The 18,819-nt window shown below is 38.1% G+C and overlaps 1 protein-coding gene across 1 annotated transcript in view; it reads left to right on the forward strand.

Annotated features, from left to right (window-relative positions):
- Window positions 1-2,374: 2,374 nt before the first annotated feature.
- The window catches only part of DNAH2 (dynein axonemal heavy chain 2), a 104,193-nt gene continuing 87,748 nt past the window's right edge, over window positions 2,375-18,819 (forward strand). Inside the window, exons 1-6 of the mRNA XM_031968634.1 lie at window positions 2,375-3,042; window positions 4,905-5,005; window positions 6,828-6,998; window positions 7,760-7,988; window positions 8,902-9,012; window positions 9,527-9,765. Coding sequence (XP_031824494.1) covers window positions 2,910-3,042; window positions 4,905-5,005; window positions 6,828-6,998; window positions 7,760-7,988; window positions 8,902-9,012; window positions 9,527-9,765 — 984 coding nt within the window. The 5' untranslated portion in view covers window positions 2,375-2,909. The remainder of the gene's footprint in view (window positions 3,043-4,904; window positions 5,006-6,827; window positions 6,999-7,759; window positions 7,989-8,901; window positions 9,013-9,526; window positions 9,766-18,819) is intronic.

Below are 18,819 nucleotides of genomic sequence, written 5' to 3' on the forward strand. Positions count from 1 at the left end.
CACCTCCCATCCAGGAAAGAAAATGTCATCAGCTCAGCTCCTCGTGGAAGTGCAATCAGTGGGCTTGCAGCAGTCTTTGTCTTAATTAGGCACTGCTGAGGAGAAGCCAGAGAAGGGAGAGGCACGGTCATCTCTCCTCCTCTCCTCCCTCCCTGAGCTCCTTATTAGCCCCAACCTTCTGTCAGTGATTTCCCCTAGGGCTTTGTTTCCTCCGTCCCCAAGCAAAAAATAAAAGCAGAAACCTTCAGCACCCCTGCCCTCCTCGCCTTATTTCTGGTGGGCATGACGCCCTTCTGGAAGGCGTCCCTGGGGGGGAAGTCCTTAACGGAGTTGGTCCCCCGTCTCAAATCCAAGTGTTGCTCCACTGGGGGTTAGAGGGGAGAGGCTCGGGCCCCAGAGCCCCTGGCCCACCCCGCCACTCCACCCCCCCGCCCCTTATAAAACGCACTTTGGTTTTCCAGCCCTACGCGTACATTCCTCCCAAATTGAGCCCCTCAACTCAAAATCCAACCCGTATTCCATCCCAGGAACCCAGTTATCCTCTTTCTCCCTCCCCCCAACCTCCCCACGCTCCCTGAATCTTAGACTCCCGTCCCCTGGGGGGGGAGGTAGCAAGGAAGAAAAGGGAACGGGTTGACGAGCTTCGGCTCCGAGTTTTCCTTCAGACCCAGCGGGAGCCCGGGCCGCTTGGAAATCCCGGGCAAAGGGAACAAGGCAAGATTTGAGTCTTTCAGACTTGCAGGTTTCCAGGCGCCTGGGCGCCATCTGCAGTCGGCTTCGCTTCCGAGAGCCGCCAGCCCAGCGGGCCGGCGCCCTGATCCCCCACACTCATTCCTACAAGCTCCGGGGGGGGGGCGGGGGAGGGAGAGGGTTTCATTGTTCTTCTGGGCCCATACTCTTCCCTCCGCACAACCATTCGCCCGCACCGCCCCAAAGTTAAACGCCCGGGAGGGGAAGCGCCAGGGGGGGGGGGGAACTACAGCTGGGGAACGCTCCACCCCCCATCTTTCTTCTTTCTCCAGGGTCGTTGACTGCTCGCGCTGTGGCCCCGCCCCACTCCCCGGATGGGTGGTTGCCATGGTGACGCGTGGGGCGCGCGAGCCGTGGCTGTGACCACGCAGGGCTAACTCCGATTTGGAGCTACGCTGTCTACCGGCAAAAGGGTGGGAAGGGGAAATAGTTTTCAAAGGGTGAAGGTAATCGTGGACGGGAGTCGGGGGGCACTTGTCCTAACAGAAGTCACTCTGGATGTGAGACTTCTGAAGCGGGGCGGGGAGGAAGGAAGCTAAAGGGGGCGCGGTGGGGGGCGGGGGGGAGGGGAGGGTGTATTTAAAGGGGAGCGATTTTTCTTCTTTGGAGCGGTCCGTTTTGAAGTCAGGACGTTCTTAAGTCACAAAAACAACGAAAATTGTCATTGACTTGGACTTGCAGACATGGTCCGGTCTCAGGTCTTCCACAGGGAAAGGAATGAAGCACTTAAAAATTTGAGAGGGGCAAACTCTCCGTCGGAACTAATTGTGGGTCCGGAGTCGTGGGGGAGAATTAACACTAGCCGGGGGACTTGAGCGGGAGTTGGTTTTTATTGATAGATTTAACAGATTGCTTCTAATTGTAGCACCGCCCAAATCAATTCAAAACCTAGGATCAATGTCCCCTAGAGCCCCCTGAGGAAAGAGGAAGGAAGCAACAGGTGGCTCTGGGAGGGGGTGTGGAAGTAGTGAAGCCAAGTTATTGGCTCAGCAGGCAGGTATTCAAGGAATGAAGGTAGCATAGATTTAGGAGGAGAAAGAGAATTCCCCTCCCCCCCCCCTTTTTTTTTTTAAAACTCCACCGATGCCATAGTTTCTGAATATTTCCCCTTCAGTGGAAACTCAGAGAAATTATGGAGAAATCTAAGAGCTCCTTATTCTAAGAGAAAAGATGCTACGATCATTTCAGTATGTATTTTGCTATATAATATTAAAAAGAACCTGATCACCAACCTTCATCCTTCTTGCTGTTGTTTTTACTTTGAGATATCATTTATTTTATTTTCCTTGACATTATTTTAATAGTTTAAATTTTAAAATATTTTAAATAAAAATATGTGATATTTTTCATTGTCTCCTGGAAGTATTAGCTTTTATTTGATCTATTCCTTTGAGTCTATTTTCAGGGCAAATGATAATTCTTTTTCTTATTTATAATAACTATCTGGCAAACTGCAAACAGGAATTATAAACTAAAGGGACAATTCATTTGCTCAGAGTCTTTTAGCTTTTCTTTGTCTATTTTGTTTAGAGAAATTGGAGACTTTGGGGTAAAGACAATTATCCTACCATCTTTAGTCTTAAAATGGAAAAGGAAATAACTTGATCTATATATAGATAACTAAATATGGAAGAGAAAATGCCTTAAGTTTTTAACTCAGTTATTTGATACAGTGGGAACTGATTAAAAGGAGTGGGCAACTCCTGATTTCTCTTCCCCTTTCACTTGCCCACAGTTTTCTCAACTATGGCAAGTGAAGTGGAGAGGTCATAGGCAACTATATTATCCAACTGGTTACTCTTGCCTGGACATTCCACATTCTTAGTACCACTGATCAAGCCTATGGAATTCATAGAAAGGAGACACTACTACCTAACCCATTCCTTTAATAGATCATAGTGTCTTCAATAGGCATGTAGTCAAGGCTAACTTTAATCATTAACCTCTCTAGAGAAAGTATCTTCAAGAAAAGAGAAGATCTGGCATGGCACAAAATAGTTTGAACTGATTGGTGTTCTCCAGGTAAAATTGTAAACAGGATGTCATAGTGGCATAATTTTTATTTGTTAACAACAGAATCATGTTGGAAAACTGAGTTTTGAGGAGGGACCAGGAAGCCATTTATAACTCGTAGCATCTCTCCAGGTCTTGTCTGCACCATGTCAACCAAACCTAGCATTGATAAGAAGCGGAGGTTAACTTCCCGGGCATCAGTCCCATCTGCTGTAAGTCCACGGGCAATGTCAGTCCCAGAACCAGAGTCTCCCAAGGAGGAACCTCTCATATCAATCGGTATGTTTATATTTTTGGGAAGGCCATGTTACATCTTTAGGAGAGAATATTGGTAAGATAATTTGTCACTAGGGAAAATGAGGAGATAGCACTTGAAGGTAGAGTGTTTGAGTTTAGGAGGAAGAACAAAACCTTTTTGGTTCGAGCAATATGAAGAACTAAAAAAAGCCTGAACATAATGGGTGATTGGGTCCTGACTTCAGCAGAGTTCTAGTCATACCGAATCCTTTCTGTGTAACTACCTTTTGGATAGCCTTATTCTCTGTCTCCCTTAGTTTTCCTTTTAGTGTGCTAAAAACTCACTAGTTACATCTTCCTGTGAGGGGTTCCCGTTCTTTTATTCCCAAGCATCTTCTCCACTTAAGACAGCCTGGACTTTTTTCCTTTTTTCATTTTATTCCATTTCCATCTTTAGTGGCAAAACAAATAGTGTTTCTTTTCTTCCATTAAGCCTGCTACCATGGAAACCCAGCCTGCTTTGTTCCCAGTTCCCTCCCCTCCTCTCCTTTTTTTCCTCCCTTCCATCCTGAGATGTTAAGCAGCTTTTTTTTTTGTTGTTGTTCCAGGCTCTGCTATCTTTCAGCCCCTTCTTTGTTGGGGACCTAGAAATAAGGGCAGGAGGAAGCAGGGAAAGCCACACCATCAGCTTAGAGGGGAGAAGAAAAGGAAGATGGGGGCTGTTAGAGGTTACCTCCTTGATTTCTTTCTTGGACTTGGGAGGCAGCATTGTGACTAGCAGAGTACCACATTACTGAATTTAGAGTTTCTGGATGGACTTGTAGGTGCTAAAATGCAGTAGGTTCTGTGTTACAGGGCATATCCTGAGGGTGTAAGCCAGTGTGACATGGCATAGCATGGAGCTAAGTCCAGATAAATATTTGGTTTTAAGATTAGGGCCTTAAAAATATGCAAGAATATCATTCTCATTTTTATTCTGTTTGCTCAAATGGAAACAGCTTAAAGTGTCCTTGGTCCCTGAAGCTCACAATTTCAGGAATAAATAAAACTGAAGGTCTTAAAGTGAAGGGAACAATCAGAGATAAAGTCCTGCCTCAGGAGTCTTTAGGAATAACTCTGTTAGGGAACATATATAAAATAATACAAGGAAAGAGGGTGGAAGGAGTAAAGGTTAGATTGAAAGTATCCTAAGCTACTAAATATGAAAGGCTAGAAATCTCTAAAACTGCCCTAGAATTATCTGTTTTTGCCTAGCCTTCTTAGACCTGGAGGGGTCCAGTCTAGTTCACAGAACAGAGTAAAACATGCTTCTTTTACTTCTCTTTTCATTGACTCTGTTCACTCTATGTAGAATTTCAGTTCTTTTTTGAGGTGGTTTTTGTCTCCCTTTCATTCTTCCCTATTTCAGTTCCACATTATTCTTTCATAATACACTTTTGATTCTCAAGAGTTACTTCACTTAATTGTATATCATAATATTAGCTGCCTAATATGACTTGTCAAGTCATAGTTGTCTTCACCAGCTTGGAAAATAATTTCCTGTCTAGTTGAAAACTTTCCAACTCTTCTTTACCTTTGGACAGGCAATTTATGCCTCTGTTCAATTCAAGAAATTGTGTGTGTGTGTGTATGTGTGTGTGTAGCAGGAACTTGGTTTTCCTTTGTGAACTCAAAAGGGAAAGAAGTAGAAACCTTTGAGACTCACAACCAAGAGAGTAGATATAAGTGAGATGGGACTGCGTGGGTCTTTTGGAGTAGTACCATTTTCCAAGGCAGGACTTCTGGGGCCCGTGGAACTAGGTTCATGGATTAAAGGAGAGTGAGAAGTTGGATGCATACAACTCCAGTGTTAATTGGAAAATAAAGGAGAAGGATGTCCCTTCATACTTTTTGGTTTCCCTCAGACACAAGTAGTGATGACCATGAAGAAATGGTATTAAAAGAAGAAGAAGGAGAAGGAGAAGAAGAAGAAAGTGAAGATATATTTGAGGAAGTGATGGATGTGGTAAGTAGGAGGACTCCAATGAGTTTAGCATTCCACTTCCATCTGAAGAAAGAGAAAGATTGCAACAAGTATTACAAGTTGGGAACCCTTTTTTAAAAAGAAAATTAAATGTTCATTGTCTGTCTTTTAAAAAATCTTTTAGTCTAACCTCAGCAGTTCTCTTTTCCTTGGATTGACTCCCAAATCTCCCCAGCTGGGTTATGCATAGAGGTATGATACCCAGATGATTCCTTGAATGACTTCCAGTTTTATTTCCTTTTTTCAAAAAATAGTATTTTATTTTTCCAAATACACGTAGAGATTGCTTTCAACATTCATCTCTGCAAAATTCTGTGTTCCAAATTTTTCTCCCTTTCTTTTCCCCTTTCCCTTTCCCCAAGACAATAAGTAATCTGATTTAGATTAAACATGTGCAGTTCTTCTAAACATATTTCTATATTCGGCATGCTGCACAAAAAAAAATAAAAAAGATCAAAAGATCAAAAACCAAGCAAACAAACAACAACAAAAAGGTGAAAATATTATGCGTTGATCCACATTCAGCCTTCATAGTTCTCTTTTTGGATGTTGATGGCATTTTCCATCCCAAGTCTATTGGAATTGCCTCATTGTTGAAAAGAGCCAAGTCCATCGGAATTGATCATTACCTAATCTTGTTATTGTGCACAATTTTTTCTTGGTTCTGCTCAGTTCATTCAGCATCAGTTCACTAGTGTTTCCAGGCTTTTTTGAAATCAGCCTGCTCACCATTTCTTATAGAACAATGATATTCTATTACAGTCACATACCATAACTTATTCAGCCATTCTCCAATTGATGGACATCCACTCAATTTCCAGTTTCTTGCCATTACAAAAAGGGCCAATACAAATATTTTTGCACTTCAGGATCCTTTCCCCTCCATTATGATCTCTTTGGGATACAGGCCCAGTAGAACTGCTGCTGGATCAAAGGATATGCATAATTTGATAGCTCTTTGGGCATAGTTCCAAAGTGCCCTCTGGAATGGTCATCTCATCTCCACCAACAATCATTTCCAACTGATAATATCTTAACTCTAGAAATTAGATAATTCAAGTTTGTCACTTTTCTGTCAGGATCTTTTGGACTCCTGATCTATCACTGCAACAAAAGCTCAAATGATATTTTTGTGCATGGCTAAGCAGTTTTAAATGTGCCCTTTGGAATTTGAACTAGGAAATGTCCCCCAAAATGTGGAATTTTAGGACTCTATCCCCACCTATAATCTCCTTTTTCAGACAGCAGTGCCTACATTCATAGGACATAGGCATTTAATTTATTTCTACCATGGCCACATGGTATTTAAAAATATTAAATGCTCTTAAGTATAGCCCTCATCTTCTTGATTATCCTTCATGTTTTCAGCTATGTCTGGGCAGTCCCTGACCCATGCTTGGTGTGGAGAGAATAACCAGAGAGAGATCTAAGTCTGGGACCATTACCTAGAGTATAAATGAGGGTGGGGGTAGTGTGAGAAAGGATATTGTTGTCCCTTGTCTGGGCTTACCAGTCCAGTGGAATTTATAATATGTAATTTTTGTGATCTGGTTACTACCAGATTTTCAGCCACCACTATTTGGCACTATCCAAATTCAGATGCAGTTGCCAAAAATGCTCACATGACAAATAGGAAATAATGAGTTTGACCTAAGAAATTCTCTCTGATTCCAGGTAGTTGAACCATCCTAGTTGAACCAGTCCTAGTTCTTCTCACTTCACTTTACATCAGTACATGTAAGTCATTCCAGGTCATCTGGACAGAGTTATTCTAGTTTTTTTTCTTGTTCTTTTCCTTTGACAGAAGTTGTTCTTCCGAAGCCGAATGGTGTTGACAGGCCTAGCAGATTCCATATGGACAGAGGAGCATAATCAGATCCTGGAGGAGTTTATAATGGAGCCTGGAGAGCCCATTCTCACAGTATTCATTGACCCCTGTGCAGGGCTTAAGCTAGAACTGGGGATGCCCATTCAGGTATATATATAGAATTGTAGACTGTCTGAACTAAAAGGAACTTCAGAATCAGCTGACCAGACTTCATGTTTATAAGATGAAGAAACTGAGACTCAGAAAGGATTCCTGGCCTGCTTATATCAGCTGCTCTCAGGATGTTTACTTAGCTTTTTTCTTTATTATTCCATGACCATAACTCAGTGTCCCAGTCTTCCTTATTTTATCCATTCTGAATTGTAATCATAAGTTGTTCATTAATGATTATTAATGATCACATGGAAAATGATTGTATAGAAAATTTTAAAAGGTGCCAAATTTAGGATTAAGAGAGACTTGGTTTTAAATCTCAGGCTCTGATACTTACTAACTCCATCACCCTACAAAAGTCATTTAACTTTTCAGAGCCTTAGTTTCCTTATTTATACAATGGGGATAATAATATTTGCATTACCCCCATTTCACAAAATTATCAGGAAAAGTATTTTGAAAATGCTAAAGTATTATGTAGTAACAATGTAACTTCAAAATAATTTCCATTTCTATTGTATAGCTACCACATGTACTTTTTTTTCTTCCCTTATTCTCTATCAGAAGATCTTCCCATTTAAAGCTAGTATATACTACCTATTTATTCAACATGAATTCTGGAAATTTGGCTTAGTTCTTTAGTCCTACCCTGAAAATTTCTAGAATGATAGTAGGTCACACATATGCAGGCTGTTAGCTGGTGATGCACGTCATATGTGGGAAAGCCAAAATCTAACTTGCTCTTTCTCCTATAGAATCAGAACCAGCTCAACTACTTCATTCGACAGTTGCCTGTCCCCATCACCCCTGAGAACTTTGAGGTGACTGTGCAGTTTGGGACAGTTCGAGGTTCCCACATCCCAGCTCTACTTCGTCTGCTCAATGGCATCTATGCCCCACAGATTTTTGGCAATGTCACTTGGCCTGAGAGCATCCGAAATCAGTTTTCCTCTCATCTTCACAAGTTCTTGGCCTGTCTGACAGGTAAGGGGCATGGGAGAGGTGGAGATGCCTGATATACAAAATGGGAATAGTACCATTTGCATACTGGACTGCTTGGTATTTTTGTAAACCTTAAAGGGTTGGCTGAATAAAGGTGTCATGAGTGGGGTAATAAGAATACAAAATGGGAATAGTACCATTTGCATACTGGACTGCTTGGTATTTTTGTAAAACTTAAAGGGTTGGCTGAATAAAGGTGTCATGAGTGGGGTAATAAGAATAGATGTCTTGGGTTAGTTTGGAGTGGAACACAGAGCACATCCCCTGACCTACCTGTTTCCTGCCATTGCAGATGTCTTATTTTGTTGACTCTTCCCTGAGAGAAAGCCAGGTGGGTCAGTGGTTAGAATGCTGGGCCTGTAGTTGGAAGATCTGATTTTAAATACTCAGATACATAAAAGCTGTGTGACTGTGGGCAAGTCACTTTACCCTATTTGCCTTAGTTTTCCTCATTTGTAAAGTGAACTGAAGAAGGAAATGGCAAATCGTTCAGTAGCTTTGCCAAGAAAACCCCAAATGGCGATCACAAAGAGTCAATTACAACTGAAGAATGAACAATAACAAAAACCTATGAAGCAGTAATAATGAGTGACTTGTACATGTCTCGGCCAGGGAGAGTAGAAGGCACTAATATCATTCTTTGAATTTATCCTACGAGGAAAAACATTACTAGTCATTCATCTGTGAATCTTCCTTTCTCCACATCTCCTCACCTTGCTAGCCCTGCAGAAGAATCTTAAAATATGTTCACTTGAGGTTTTAACTTCTAATGCTTTTTATGTAATAATAGTTTGCATTTGTCCACCTTCTCTTTCCCCCAACTTCCAACATGAGATAGAAACTGAAGCCAAAAAAGTTTTGTTCCATCCTATGAACTTCTGTTATCACTCCTCAGATACTCGGTATAAGCTGGAGGGACACACTGTCCTTTACATTCCCATGGAAGCCATGAACATGAGTCCAGAAGTAGTAGTGAAGGACAAAGAGCTGGTACAACGATTAGAGAGTAAGGAACTTCATTCTGATGCTGTGTGTGTGTGTGTGTGTGTGTGTGTGTGTGTATGTGTGTGTGTGTGTGCCCTAAGAAGCCCAAGAAATAGGAAAAGACCAAAGTTAGTAATGGTTGATGATAAAAAAAAATGTGTAAAGAAAAGAGTAAGGGCTATATTTTGTGGGAGTTTGGGGATGATAATTAGGGAGGACCTAGGTCACCACCTAGGATAGAGTGCATAGAGTGCCTGCTGTAAGGAGAGTTCAAAATAGGCTTCATACATTTAGCTGTGTGACCCTGGGCAAGTCACTTAACCCTGTTTTACCTCAATTCCCTTACCTATAAAATGGAGAAGGAAATGGCAGACTACTCCATTGTCTTTGCCAAGAAAATCCCATGCAGAGTCATGATGAATCAGACACCACTGAAATGATTGAAATTAGGGAGGAAAAAGAAAGGTAGCAGAAATGGGGAAAAGGTTGAGTGGAGACTACTGGCAACCCCTTTTACAATACATTTTCTCCTTTAGCTTCCATGGTTCATTGGACTCGACAGATAAAGGAGGTACTCAGTGCCCAGGAAGCAGTAGACACTGGTGAAAACTTGGGCCCTCTGGAGGAAATCGAGTTCTGGCTCAACCGGTGCATGGACTTGTCTGGAATTAGTACACAACTGGTCAAGAAAGGAGTAAAGCACATTGAGTCAGTCCTACGTCTTGCCAAGTCTTCTTATTTGACTCCTTTTCTGAAGTTGGCTCGACAGATCCAGGTTTGAGAATAGGTCAAAGTGACTGGGGAGGGTAGAGACAGAATGAGAGGGATGTCCTGGGAGAGTGTAGCTAATAGAATTGGAGAAGAATTAGCTACAGTTGCACAGATGGATTCAGTTCAATTAAACACTCATTTATTAAATACCTACTATGTGCACAGTGCTGTACTAGGGGGATACATTGGGAAGGCAAAGAAAAAAAATGAGCTTGCCTTTAGAAAGCATATATTTTACTGTACACATCAAATTAAAATATGAAGAATTAAGAACATAACACCAACAGGAAAGGTCTGATGAAGGAGAGAGTGGCTACTTAGAGATGGTTTGACTTCAAGCCATGATTGAGAACAGATACTGAGAAGCAAAGCTATGGAGATATAGCCCATGTGAATTTATGGAGAGATGGATATTCACTTTGGGACTGACTGGTCAAATCTGACAGAAACAGAAATATGAGAAGATGAATAATATGAAATAAGACTGGAAAAGTAGGTTGGGTAATAGTGTAGAAAACCTTAAAATTGCAAGATCAAGAGTTTTTCTATTTTATTCTGGAGGCATTTTGTGGAGGTAGAATCATAGAAGGGATTTTTAAGGGTGGGTTAAACCTGAACATGATTTTTGTTACTGGAAAAACAATTGGTAGATTGGGAGGACTTGAAGGTGATAATGAGATGAAAGAAGGAATGATTGATTCCCTCTTAAAAGGGAATGATATCAAGGATACAAGTATTGTCTAACCTATATCAAATTGCTTGCCTTCTCAAGGAGTAGGGTGTGCAAGGAGAAAGGGAGAGAATTTGGAACTCAGTATTTTAAAAAATGAATGTTAAAATTTTAAAATTGTAATTGGAAACAATTAATTTTTTTAAAGACATCATTGGTAAAGGACACAAGTAGAGAAGGAGAAACACCACCATTTCCTTAGAGACAGAAATAAAAGAGGATTAGATGAGTAAAAATGTAGAGCAGTTTTGAGATGTGGAGTAAGATAGAAGAAGAAGCTCCTGAAAGATGGACTCTTCTCTTCTCAGTATGACAATTGACTTCTTGGTGACCACCCAACTTAACCTTGACTCTTAACCTTGCTTTAGATTCCCCTAGGAAGCAGCAGCAGCAGAAAAATAGCTTTGATTAACCCCTCACTAGATAGGTCTGAAATTAATCTAGAAGATGAAATGGAATATTACTCAAGGTTTTAAATTTCTATTCCCACCTCAGAATTTCTACCCTTTCTGTGGCTTTTCTTTTCCCATTTCACACTGGGAATGTGAACGCCCCTTCCTAGATTCACACTTAGTATACTGTGGATAATATTTTTTATTTTTACATTTTTATTTTGTTTTTATGATATATTCATTTCTGACTATTACACCCTACTCCTGACTTGTAACAAAGAAAAATAGTTGAGCAGAACCATTTGACTAGTCAGTTTTGTCTGATTATGTGAATTTGCTTTTTGAAATAGGTAGATTGTTTCAGTCTTCACTTTGCCCTATCTGGGCAGTTTTTATTTTTTGTAAATATAGTGGGTTAGCTTTTTTGTCACAGTTTCTAGAAGTCCAATGAGTCTTAAGTTATCTGTTCTTGATTTGTTTTGTAGGTCACTTTGTTGATATCAAGTATCTTATATTTTCTTCTATTTTTCCAATCTTTTGATTTTGTTGTGATATTTCTTGGAGTTTCTGATTTTTGTTTAGTTTATTTTCTCTTTCAGGCAGTCTATAATGTGGATAAGGTTTACCACTTTCTGTTCTAAACTACTTGTTCTCCTAGTTCTTTCCTTTAATGCTTTTAATTTTCTTTTTAAAATTAGTTTATTTCATTTTTTCTAAGTATTTCTGTAGTCTTTGAGAAAAATATTTTTTCCTTGGTGTCATTGTTTGCAATTATTATAAAATTATTCTCCTTTGAAGGCAGTCTTCAAAGCTATAATAGCTATAATAATTAAAAAAATTTTATTAAGGCTTTTTATTTTTCAAAACATTTGCATGGATAATTCTGCAACATTAGCCCTTGCAAAATCTTGGTTTCAGTTTTTCCCCCCTTCTCTTACCCCCTCCTCTAGACGGCAAATAGTTCAATATATGTTAAACATGGTAGAAATAGATGTTAAATTCAACAATATGTGCATACATATTTATATAATTATCTTGCTGTACAAGAAAAATATCAGAAAAGAAAATGAAGAAAATAAAATGCAAACAAACAACAAAAAGAGTGAGAATGCTATGTTATGAACCACACTTAGTTCCCACAGTCCTCTCTTTGGGTATAGATGGCTCTTTTGATCAAAAGACCATTGAAACTAGTTTGAATCATATCATTGTTGAAGAGAGCCATGTCCATCAGAATTGATCATTGTAAAATATTGCTGTTGCTGTGTACAATGATCTCCTGGTTCTTCTTATTTCACTTAGCATCAGTTCATGCCAGTCTGTCCAGGCCTCTCTGAAATTATCCTGCTTAACATTTCTGATAGAACAATAATATTCCATGACATTCATATACCATTACTTATTCAGCCATTCTCCAATTGATGAGTATCCACTTAATTTCTAGTTTCTTTCCATTATAAAAAGGGCTGCCACAAACATTTTTGCACATGTGGGTCCCTTTCCCTCCTTTAAGATTTCTTTGGGTTATAAGCCTAGTAGAGACACTGTTGGATCAAAGGGTGTGCACAGTTTGATAACCCTTTGGGAATAGTTCCAGATTGCTCTCCAGAATGGTTGGATCCATTCATAATTCCACCAGCAATATATTAGTGTACCAGTTTTTCCACATCCCCTCCAACATTCATCATTATCTTTTCCTGTCGTCTTAGCCAATCTGAGAGGTATGTATTGTTACCTCAGAGTTGTTTTAATTTGCATTTCTCTGCTCAATAGTGATTTAGAGCACCTTTTCATAGGACTAGAGATGGTTTCAACTTCTTCATCTGTAAATTGTTTGTTCATATCCTTTGACTATTTATCAATTGGAGATCAATTGGCTTGAATTTTTATAAATTTTATTTTATTTTATTTTAGAAATGAGGCCTTTATCAAATCCTTTGGCTGTGAAAATGTCTTCCCAGTTTGTTGCTTCCCTTCTAATTTTGTCTGCATTAGTTTTGTTTGTACAAAAACTTTTTAACTTAATATAATCAAAATTATCTATTTTGTAATCAATAATGATCTCCAGTCACAAATTCCTTCCAACTTCACAGTTCTGAGAGAGAAATTATCCTATGTTCTTTTAATTTGTTTATGATATCATTCTTTATATCTAGATCATGAACCCATTTCGATAACACTAACTTCTGCCATACTAATAACTTTTTTAAGGCTGGTTGTTTTGTTGTTGTTGTCGTTGTTTTATTTTGTTTTAATTTTTCTAAATTTAGTTACTCAGCTGTGCAAGACCAGGGTCTGCCTCCTGTGACACTTTGGGATGCGTTGGTTAACCCTGTTGGATCTCTCTTTGGATCCCCTGGGTTCCTGTACTCACTTCCATATCCCATCATTAAGCACACTTTGTGATAGGAAGTTTAGATTGCTGGATCTTCAGGGCTAGTGTCCAGGACAAAGTACTAGTTCATACTAGTCTGATCACTGCCATACCTCCATGTTCTCTGAAGCTCCAAGGTCCTTGCCCTGATGCTTTTAGATCTCTCTGAGGATCTCTCAGAGGCTCCTGTAGGTGAGGTGTCTTTAGACAGAGTCTTATGGGCTACATATGTCTCTGACATGTCACTGGTGCACTGAAAGTTTGGGCTTTTTTGCCTGTACTCCTGTTGGCTGTTGCTAGCAGCTTCTTTTTGTATTACCTGCAATTTTCTGGTTTACTTTTTTGGGGGGGAGAGGGTGTGAAGTTCTGGAGTGGAAGGAATCACTTATAATTTTTCATTAGATTTCATAGTCATCATTTAATCTGGCATAAATTTCAAGATTTTGTTAAAGTAGGTGTGTGGAACCTGCATGGCCTGTCTCCATACAGGTAGTTATCTCGGTCAAAAGTGATTCTCTCCTCTTGTCTGCTTTATAGGCTGCTAGGATGATTAGGGTGTTCAGGTACTTCGTTCCACCTTGATACCTTGCAATATCCTGCAGAACCTTGATGAGATAGCAGTTGATTCTTTTAAGAAAAAAAATTATCTTTTGTTTTTATATAACCATTTCTGAAAGTTATATATATATATATATATATATATATATATATATATTTATTTATTCATTCCACCTATCCAGCAAAGCAGTCCTTGTTAGAAAGAATTTTTTTATTTTTTCCTGGTTACACATGCATATTAACTTTAAAAATATATATATTTTTTTATGAATAATGTTGGAAGAGAAAGATCGGAACAAAAGAGAAAAACCACGAGAGAGGGAAAAAAAACCCAGAAAAAAGAAGTGAACATAGCATGTGTTGATTTACATTCAATCTCCATAGTTTTCTTTCTGGATGCTGATGGTGTTTTCTTTCCAGAGTTTATTGAGATTGCCTTGGATCACTGAATCATTGAAAAGGACCAAGCCTTTCATAGTTGATCATTGCATAATGTTGCTATTACAGTATTTCTGGTTCTGCTTGTTTTGCTCAGTATCAGTTCATGTAAATCTTTCCAGGTCTAAGAAAGAATTTTTTAAAAAAAGAAAAAAACCACAGTTAAACAAAAGCAACTAATCTGTCAATCATGTTTGACATAATATTCACTATACTGGAATCAGTTTTAATCAGGGATGTCTATTGGCTGGCTCTGGACCAAAGACCAACTTTTCTGTTGACACCAACAATTTCCTTAGCAAACTTCAGACATATTCTAGTGTAAAACAAACATGAATAGTCCTTGTTCCTCAGTCTAGTCTTGTCAAAGGCCATGCGAATAATTTTCCTCAATATTTCATAGAATGACCAGGATGTAGTGTAACACTCCGTATTTTCAGTCTGAACTGTTACTTCTTCATATTTCTATGAGTGCAGGTAGAATAGGATCTGTAAATTCTGATTATGAAATCAGTCTTAATGTTTGGGGCATCTAAAATGATCTCTGTGCCTGACTTCATTTTTGTTCCCTCAAACTTTATAGAAGATGGATTTTTTGCTCCCCTGATCCTTTCTTTTTCTTGGTGGAATATTTTGTAGAAGTTGGAGGAAAACTCAAAGGCTACTGAATTCACCAGCACTGAAACAGTCTCTCCAAGAAGCCAAGAGTTAGTCTCTCTCTTCTATGTTATCTTAATAACTTGCCACTGTACTCTCTTTGAGTATATATTGAATATATATATATATATATATATATATATATATATTTAGTTTTCTCCTATATACTTCTCCAGAAAGATTGTCCAACTAAGTTAGTGAACCATGGGACCACCTCGGATTTACTCATCATCCCAAAGCAACAAACTTACCAGTATTGTGGTACATGTTTCACTGGAACTGACCAGGATGTAGGCTCAGCATAGGATATTTACATGGAATATGCTCCAGTCTAACCCCCCTTACACTTAGTTTGACTACTTTTTGGAAAGTTAGTTTATTCCTCAATTTTATATGTTTGTGTCTTTTTAAAATTATATTTAAATTTAACTTAAATGTTTTCTTTTTAGCAACTGCTCATAATGAAATTTTTTCCCTTCTTTACCAGCCTTGAGATGTACTCTTTGTTTACTGTAGTTTCATAGACATTTGCTCACTTTTTCCAGACTGACCCTCTCTATTTTCTCAACTTCTATAGTAGATTAGCCTCTGAAATGGCAAAATCAGCATATACTCTCTTGTGCTGAAATGATATTCTTAAAGTTGAGTTCAGAATTTTTTAGCCTCAGATTTCACATAAATGTAAGAGCTGGACCTCTGATTTCCCTTAGACTACCTAATTTTTCCCATCTCAGTTGCTTGCTAATGCCATTGCGTTGCAATTGCATAATTGATTCTATATGCCCAGGCACATAACAGATTCTTTCCTGAGAAAATCTCGACTTGGATTGATTTGTATTTTGCTATCGATTTAAATCCATATCTGAAGTATCTTTTCCTAAATGGTTTTTCCCAGTATGAGTTTGTGTTTACTGCACATTTCCCATTTAGAGCTCATTTCTTTAGAAAAAGAATTGTATCTTGAACATTTTCATATATAAAAAACAGAAAAGGATTATTACATACAAACCCATTACTCAAAGCTTGCTTTTCATATGTTTACATTACATTAAGAATGTTCCAAAGACTATTTTTTCTATTTTTCTCTGAATTAATTTCTGTTTTTGCTTTCTAAAAAGGCTTCATTACTGATCTTTTCTCCTTTTTTGACATCACTATCACTAATTCTCTTTTCTTTGACAATTTCCCCTCTCTAAAACCTTGCCCTCACACCTTAATAAACAGACAGCTAAGTAGTACAACAGTGGATAGAGAGCTGACCTTTGAGTCAGAAATATCTGAGTTCAAATGTGACCTCAGACACTTAGCTAGGTGATCCTGGGCAAATTATTATCTGTTAAAGGAGCTAACGAAGTAATTACCAAGAAAACCCCAAATAGGATCATGAAAATGTCTGAAATGACTCAATAATACCTTGTACAAAGTTTGCATAGTCATATAAAACACTGGCCAAATCCAAAGAAATGAATGTTTCATGCTACAATTCTTGTACTTCATATCTTTATCAAGAGGTGGGAGGTATGCTTCATTCTTGAACTTCTGGAGTCTGGTCATAGCATTGATTGGAGTTCTTCAGATTTTCATAATTGTTTTTCTTTACAATATTGTAGTCATAATGATGAGGTCCTAGGTCACTAAGTGGGATTGGTAAAGAAAGCCTAAAGTACTAATAAGATTACCCCCTCAAGCAAGCAGGGAAGGACACTGATGGGGATCAGCTTCACTACTTAATTTAAAAGCCAAGTTATATCAAATCCCAAAGTTAGATTCCCCCCATATATCTACCCATGGCCCATGACATCTTTGCTGAATCCCTTTTGGGTTTGCCCATCTCATAGTATCTTTCTCATTGTTATAGCTAACTATCTCTTTTAGGGTGCTAAATCCTTTTTAGCCAGTTAATGGCATACTCTTACCTCATGGTTTATTCCCTTTTCCCTGTTTAATTGTGAATTTCCCTAGAGAACTTGTCTTTTCCATTGTTAATTTTTAAAAACCCTTTCCTTGCTAATTATATGTTCTTCTAATTCTATTTCATATTTACCATCCCTGCTGTCTATTTTATCTTTTCATTTTGCCTGTAACTTCTTCTCATAAATAAACCTACTTTTTACCAAAAAGAAAGACCATTGTGAATTATTAGCATGATTATTTCAAACTAGGAATTACCACCCAGACTATATGAAAATATGACCTAAATGACTCAACCATAAGAACAATACCTTGTATCAAGTTTGCACAGTCATGTAAAACATTGGCTAAATCTGAAAAATTTGTTTTTTATTAATATTTTTCCTATTTCTGTTTACTTCAGTGGAATTGTCTTTCAGAACTTCCTTTTATTTTTAACTTTAAAAAAATGTTTTTATTGGGGCAGCTAGTTGGTGCAGTGGATAGAGTGCCAACCCTGAAGTCAGGAAGACCTGAGTTCAAATCTAATTTCACTTAACACTTCTCAGCTGTGTGACCCTAGGCAAGTCACTTATTCCCAATTGCCTAAGTAAAAAAAAAAAAGTTTTTAATTGATGTTTTCTCTTAATATCATCATAGTTATCCTCAGTATTCCTCCATTTCTTTCTCCCAGAGAGTTTTCCTATATAAGAGGTATTTTTAGAGAGGAAAAAAAAATCAGTACAACTAATCAATATATTGAAAAAATCTGAAAATGTGTAATGTGAATATAATGTGGATGTAATGTGTAATATTGGTGAACTCACCTCCACAAAGGGACAGGTTAGAATGTTCTTCATTCAACTCATTCTTGATCTTTTTAATTTTGTTATATTTACTTTTGATTTTTTTTAATGCTTTGTTGTACTTTCTATTTACATTGTTTTAGTCACTGTGTAGGATAGCAGTGGATAGAGTGCTGGACTTGGAGTCCGGAATGCTCATTTTTCTGAGTTCATGTCTGACTTCACATTCTAACTCCATGACTCTGGCAAGTCCCTTAATCCTGTTGGCCTCAATTTCCATTAAAATGAGCTGGAAAAGAAAATGACAGACCACTCCAATATGCCACTAAAACCCTAAATGGGGTCACAAAGAGTCAGACATAACTGAAAAGTCATTGTATATATTGCTTTCTTGTCTTGACTTTCTTCACTCTGCATCAGTTCATACAGATCTTTCCGTGCTTTATTATGTTCTTCACACATATTGTTTCTTAACAGTACAGTATTATTCCATTATATTTATGTGCCACATTTCTTTTAGCCATCCTCCAATTGTTGGACTTATACTTTGTTTCCAATTCTTTGGTATTATAAAAAAAGGCTGTCATAAATATTTTAGTGTATATGAGGACTTTTCTTTCTAGGGATATGTCTTCCTAGGGATATAGGTTCAGTAACAGAATATCTAGTTAAAAGGATATAGAACTTTTAGACTTTTAGCCACTTTTCATAATTCCAAATTGTTTTCCAAAACAGTTGTATCATTTCATAGCTCCACCAACAATGTATTAGTGTGTTTATCATTCCATAACCCCTTCAACATTGACTGTTATCATTTTTGCTAAGTTTCAGTGTGTGAAGTAAAAGCTCAAAGTGTTGTTTTGATTTTGTTTTTTTTCTTAGTAGTAGTATTGTGGAGACTTCTTACATGTGGTTGTGAATACTTTGCAATTCTTCTTTTGAAAATTGTTTTTGCATATCCTTTGGTCACTTATCTAGTTAGGACATTTTGTGAAAAATATATATGTGAGTGTGTGTGTGTGTGTGTGTGTGTGTGTGTGTTATGGGCCAGAATTCTGTACTTGAAACAAGGATTCTTACAAGGTGCTAAGTGGAATTGATAAGACAATGGTTATTTAGTTTAGCACGGTGATTAATAGTTCTCTAGTTCAGTACATGTACTTAGTACTTAATATAGTTCCACAAGATTCACACCTATGATAATGTAATTATA

This window comes from Sarcophilus harrisii, chromosome 4 (genome assembly GCF_902635505.1).
Source record: "Sarcophilus harrisii chromosome 4, mSarHar1.11, whole genome shotgun sequence".
NCBI lineage: Eukaryota > Metazoa > Chordata > Mammalia > Dasyuromorphia > Dasyuridae > Sarcophilus > Sarcophilus harrisii.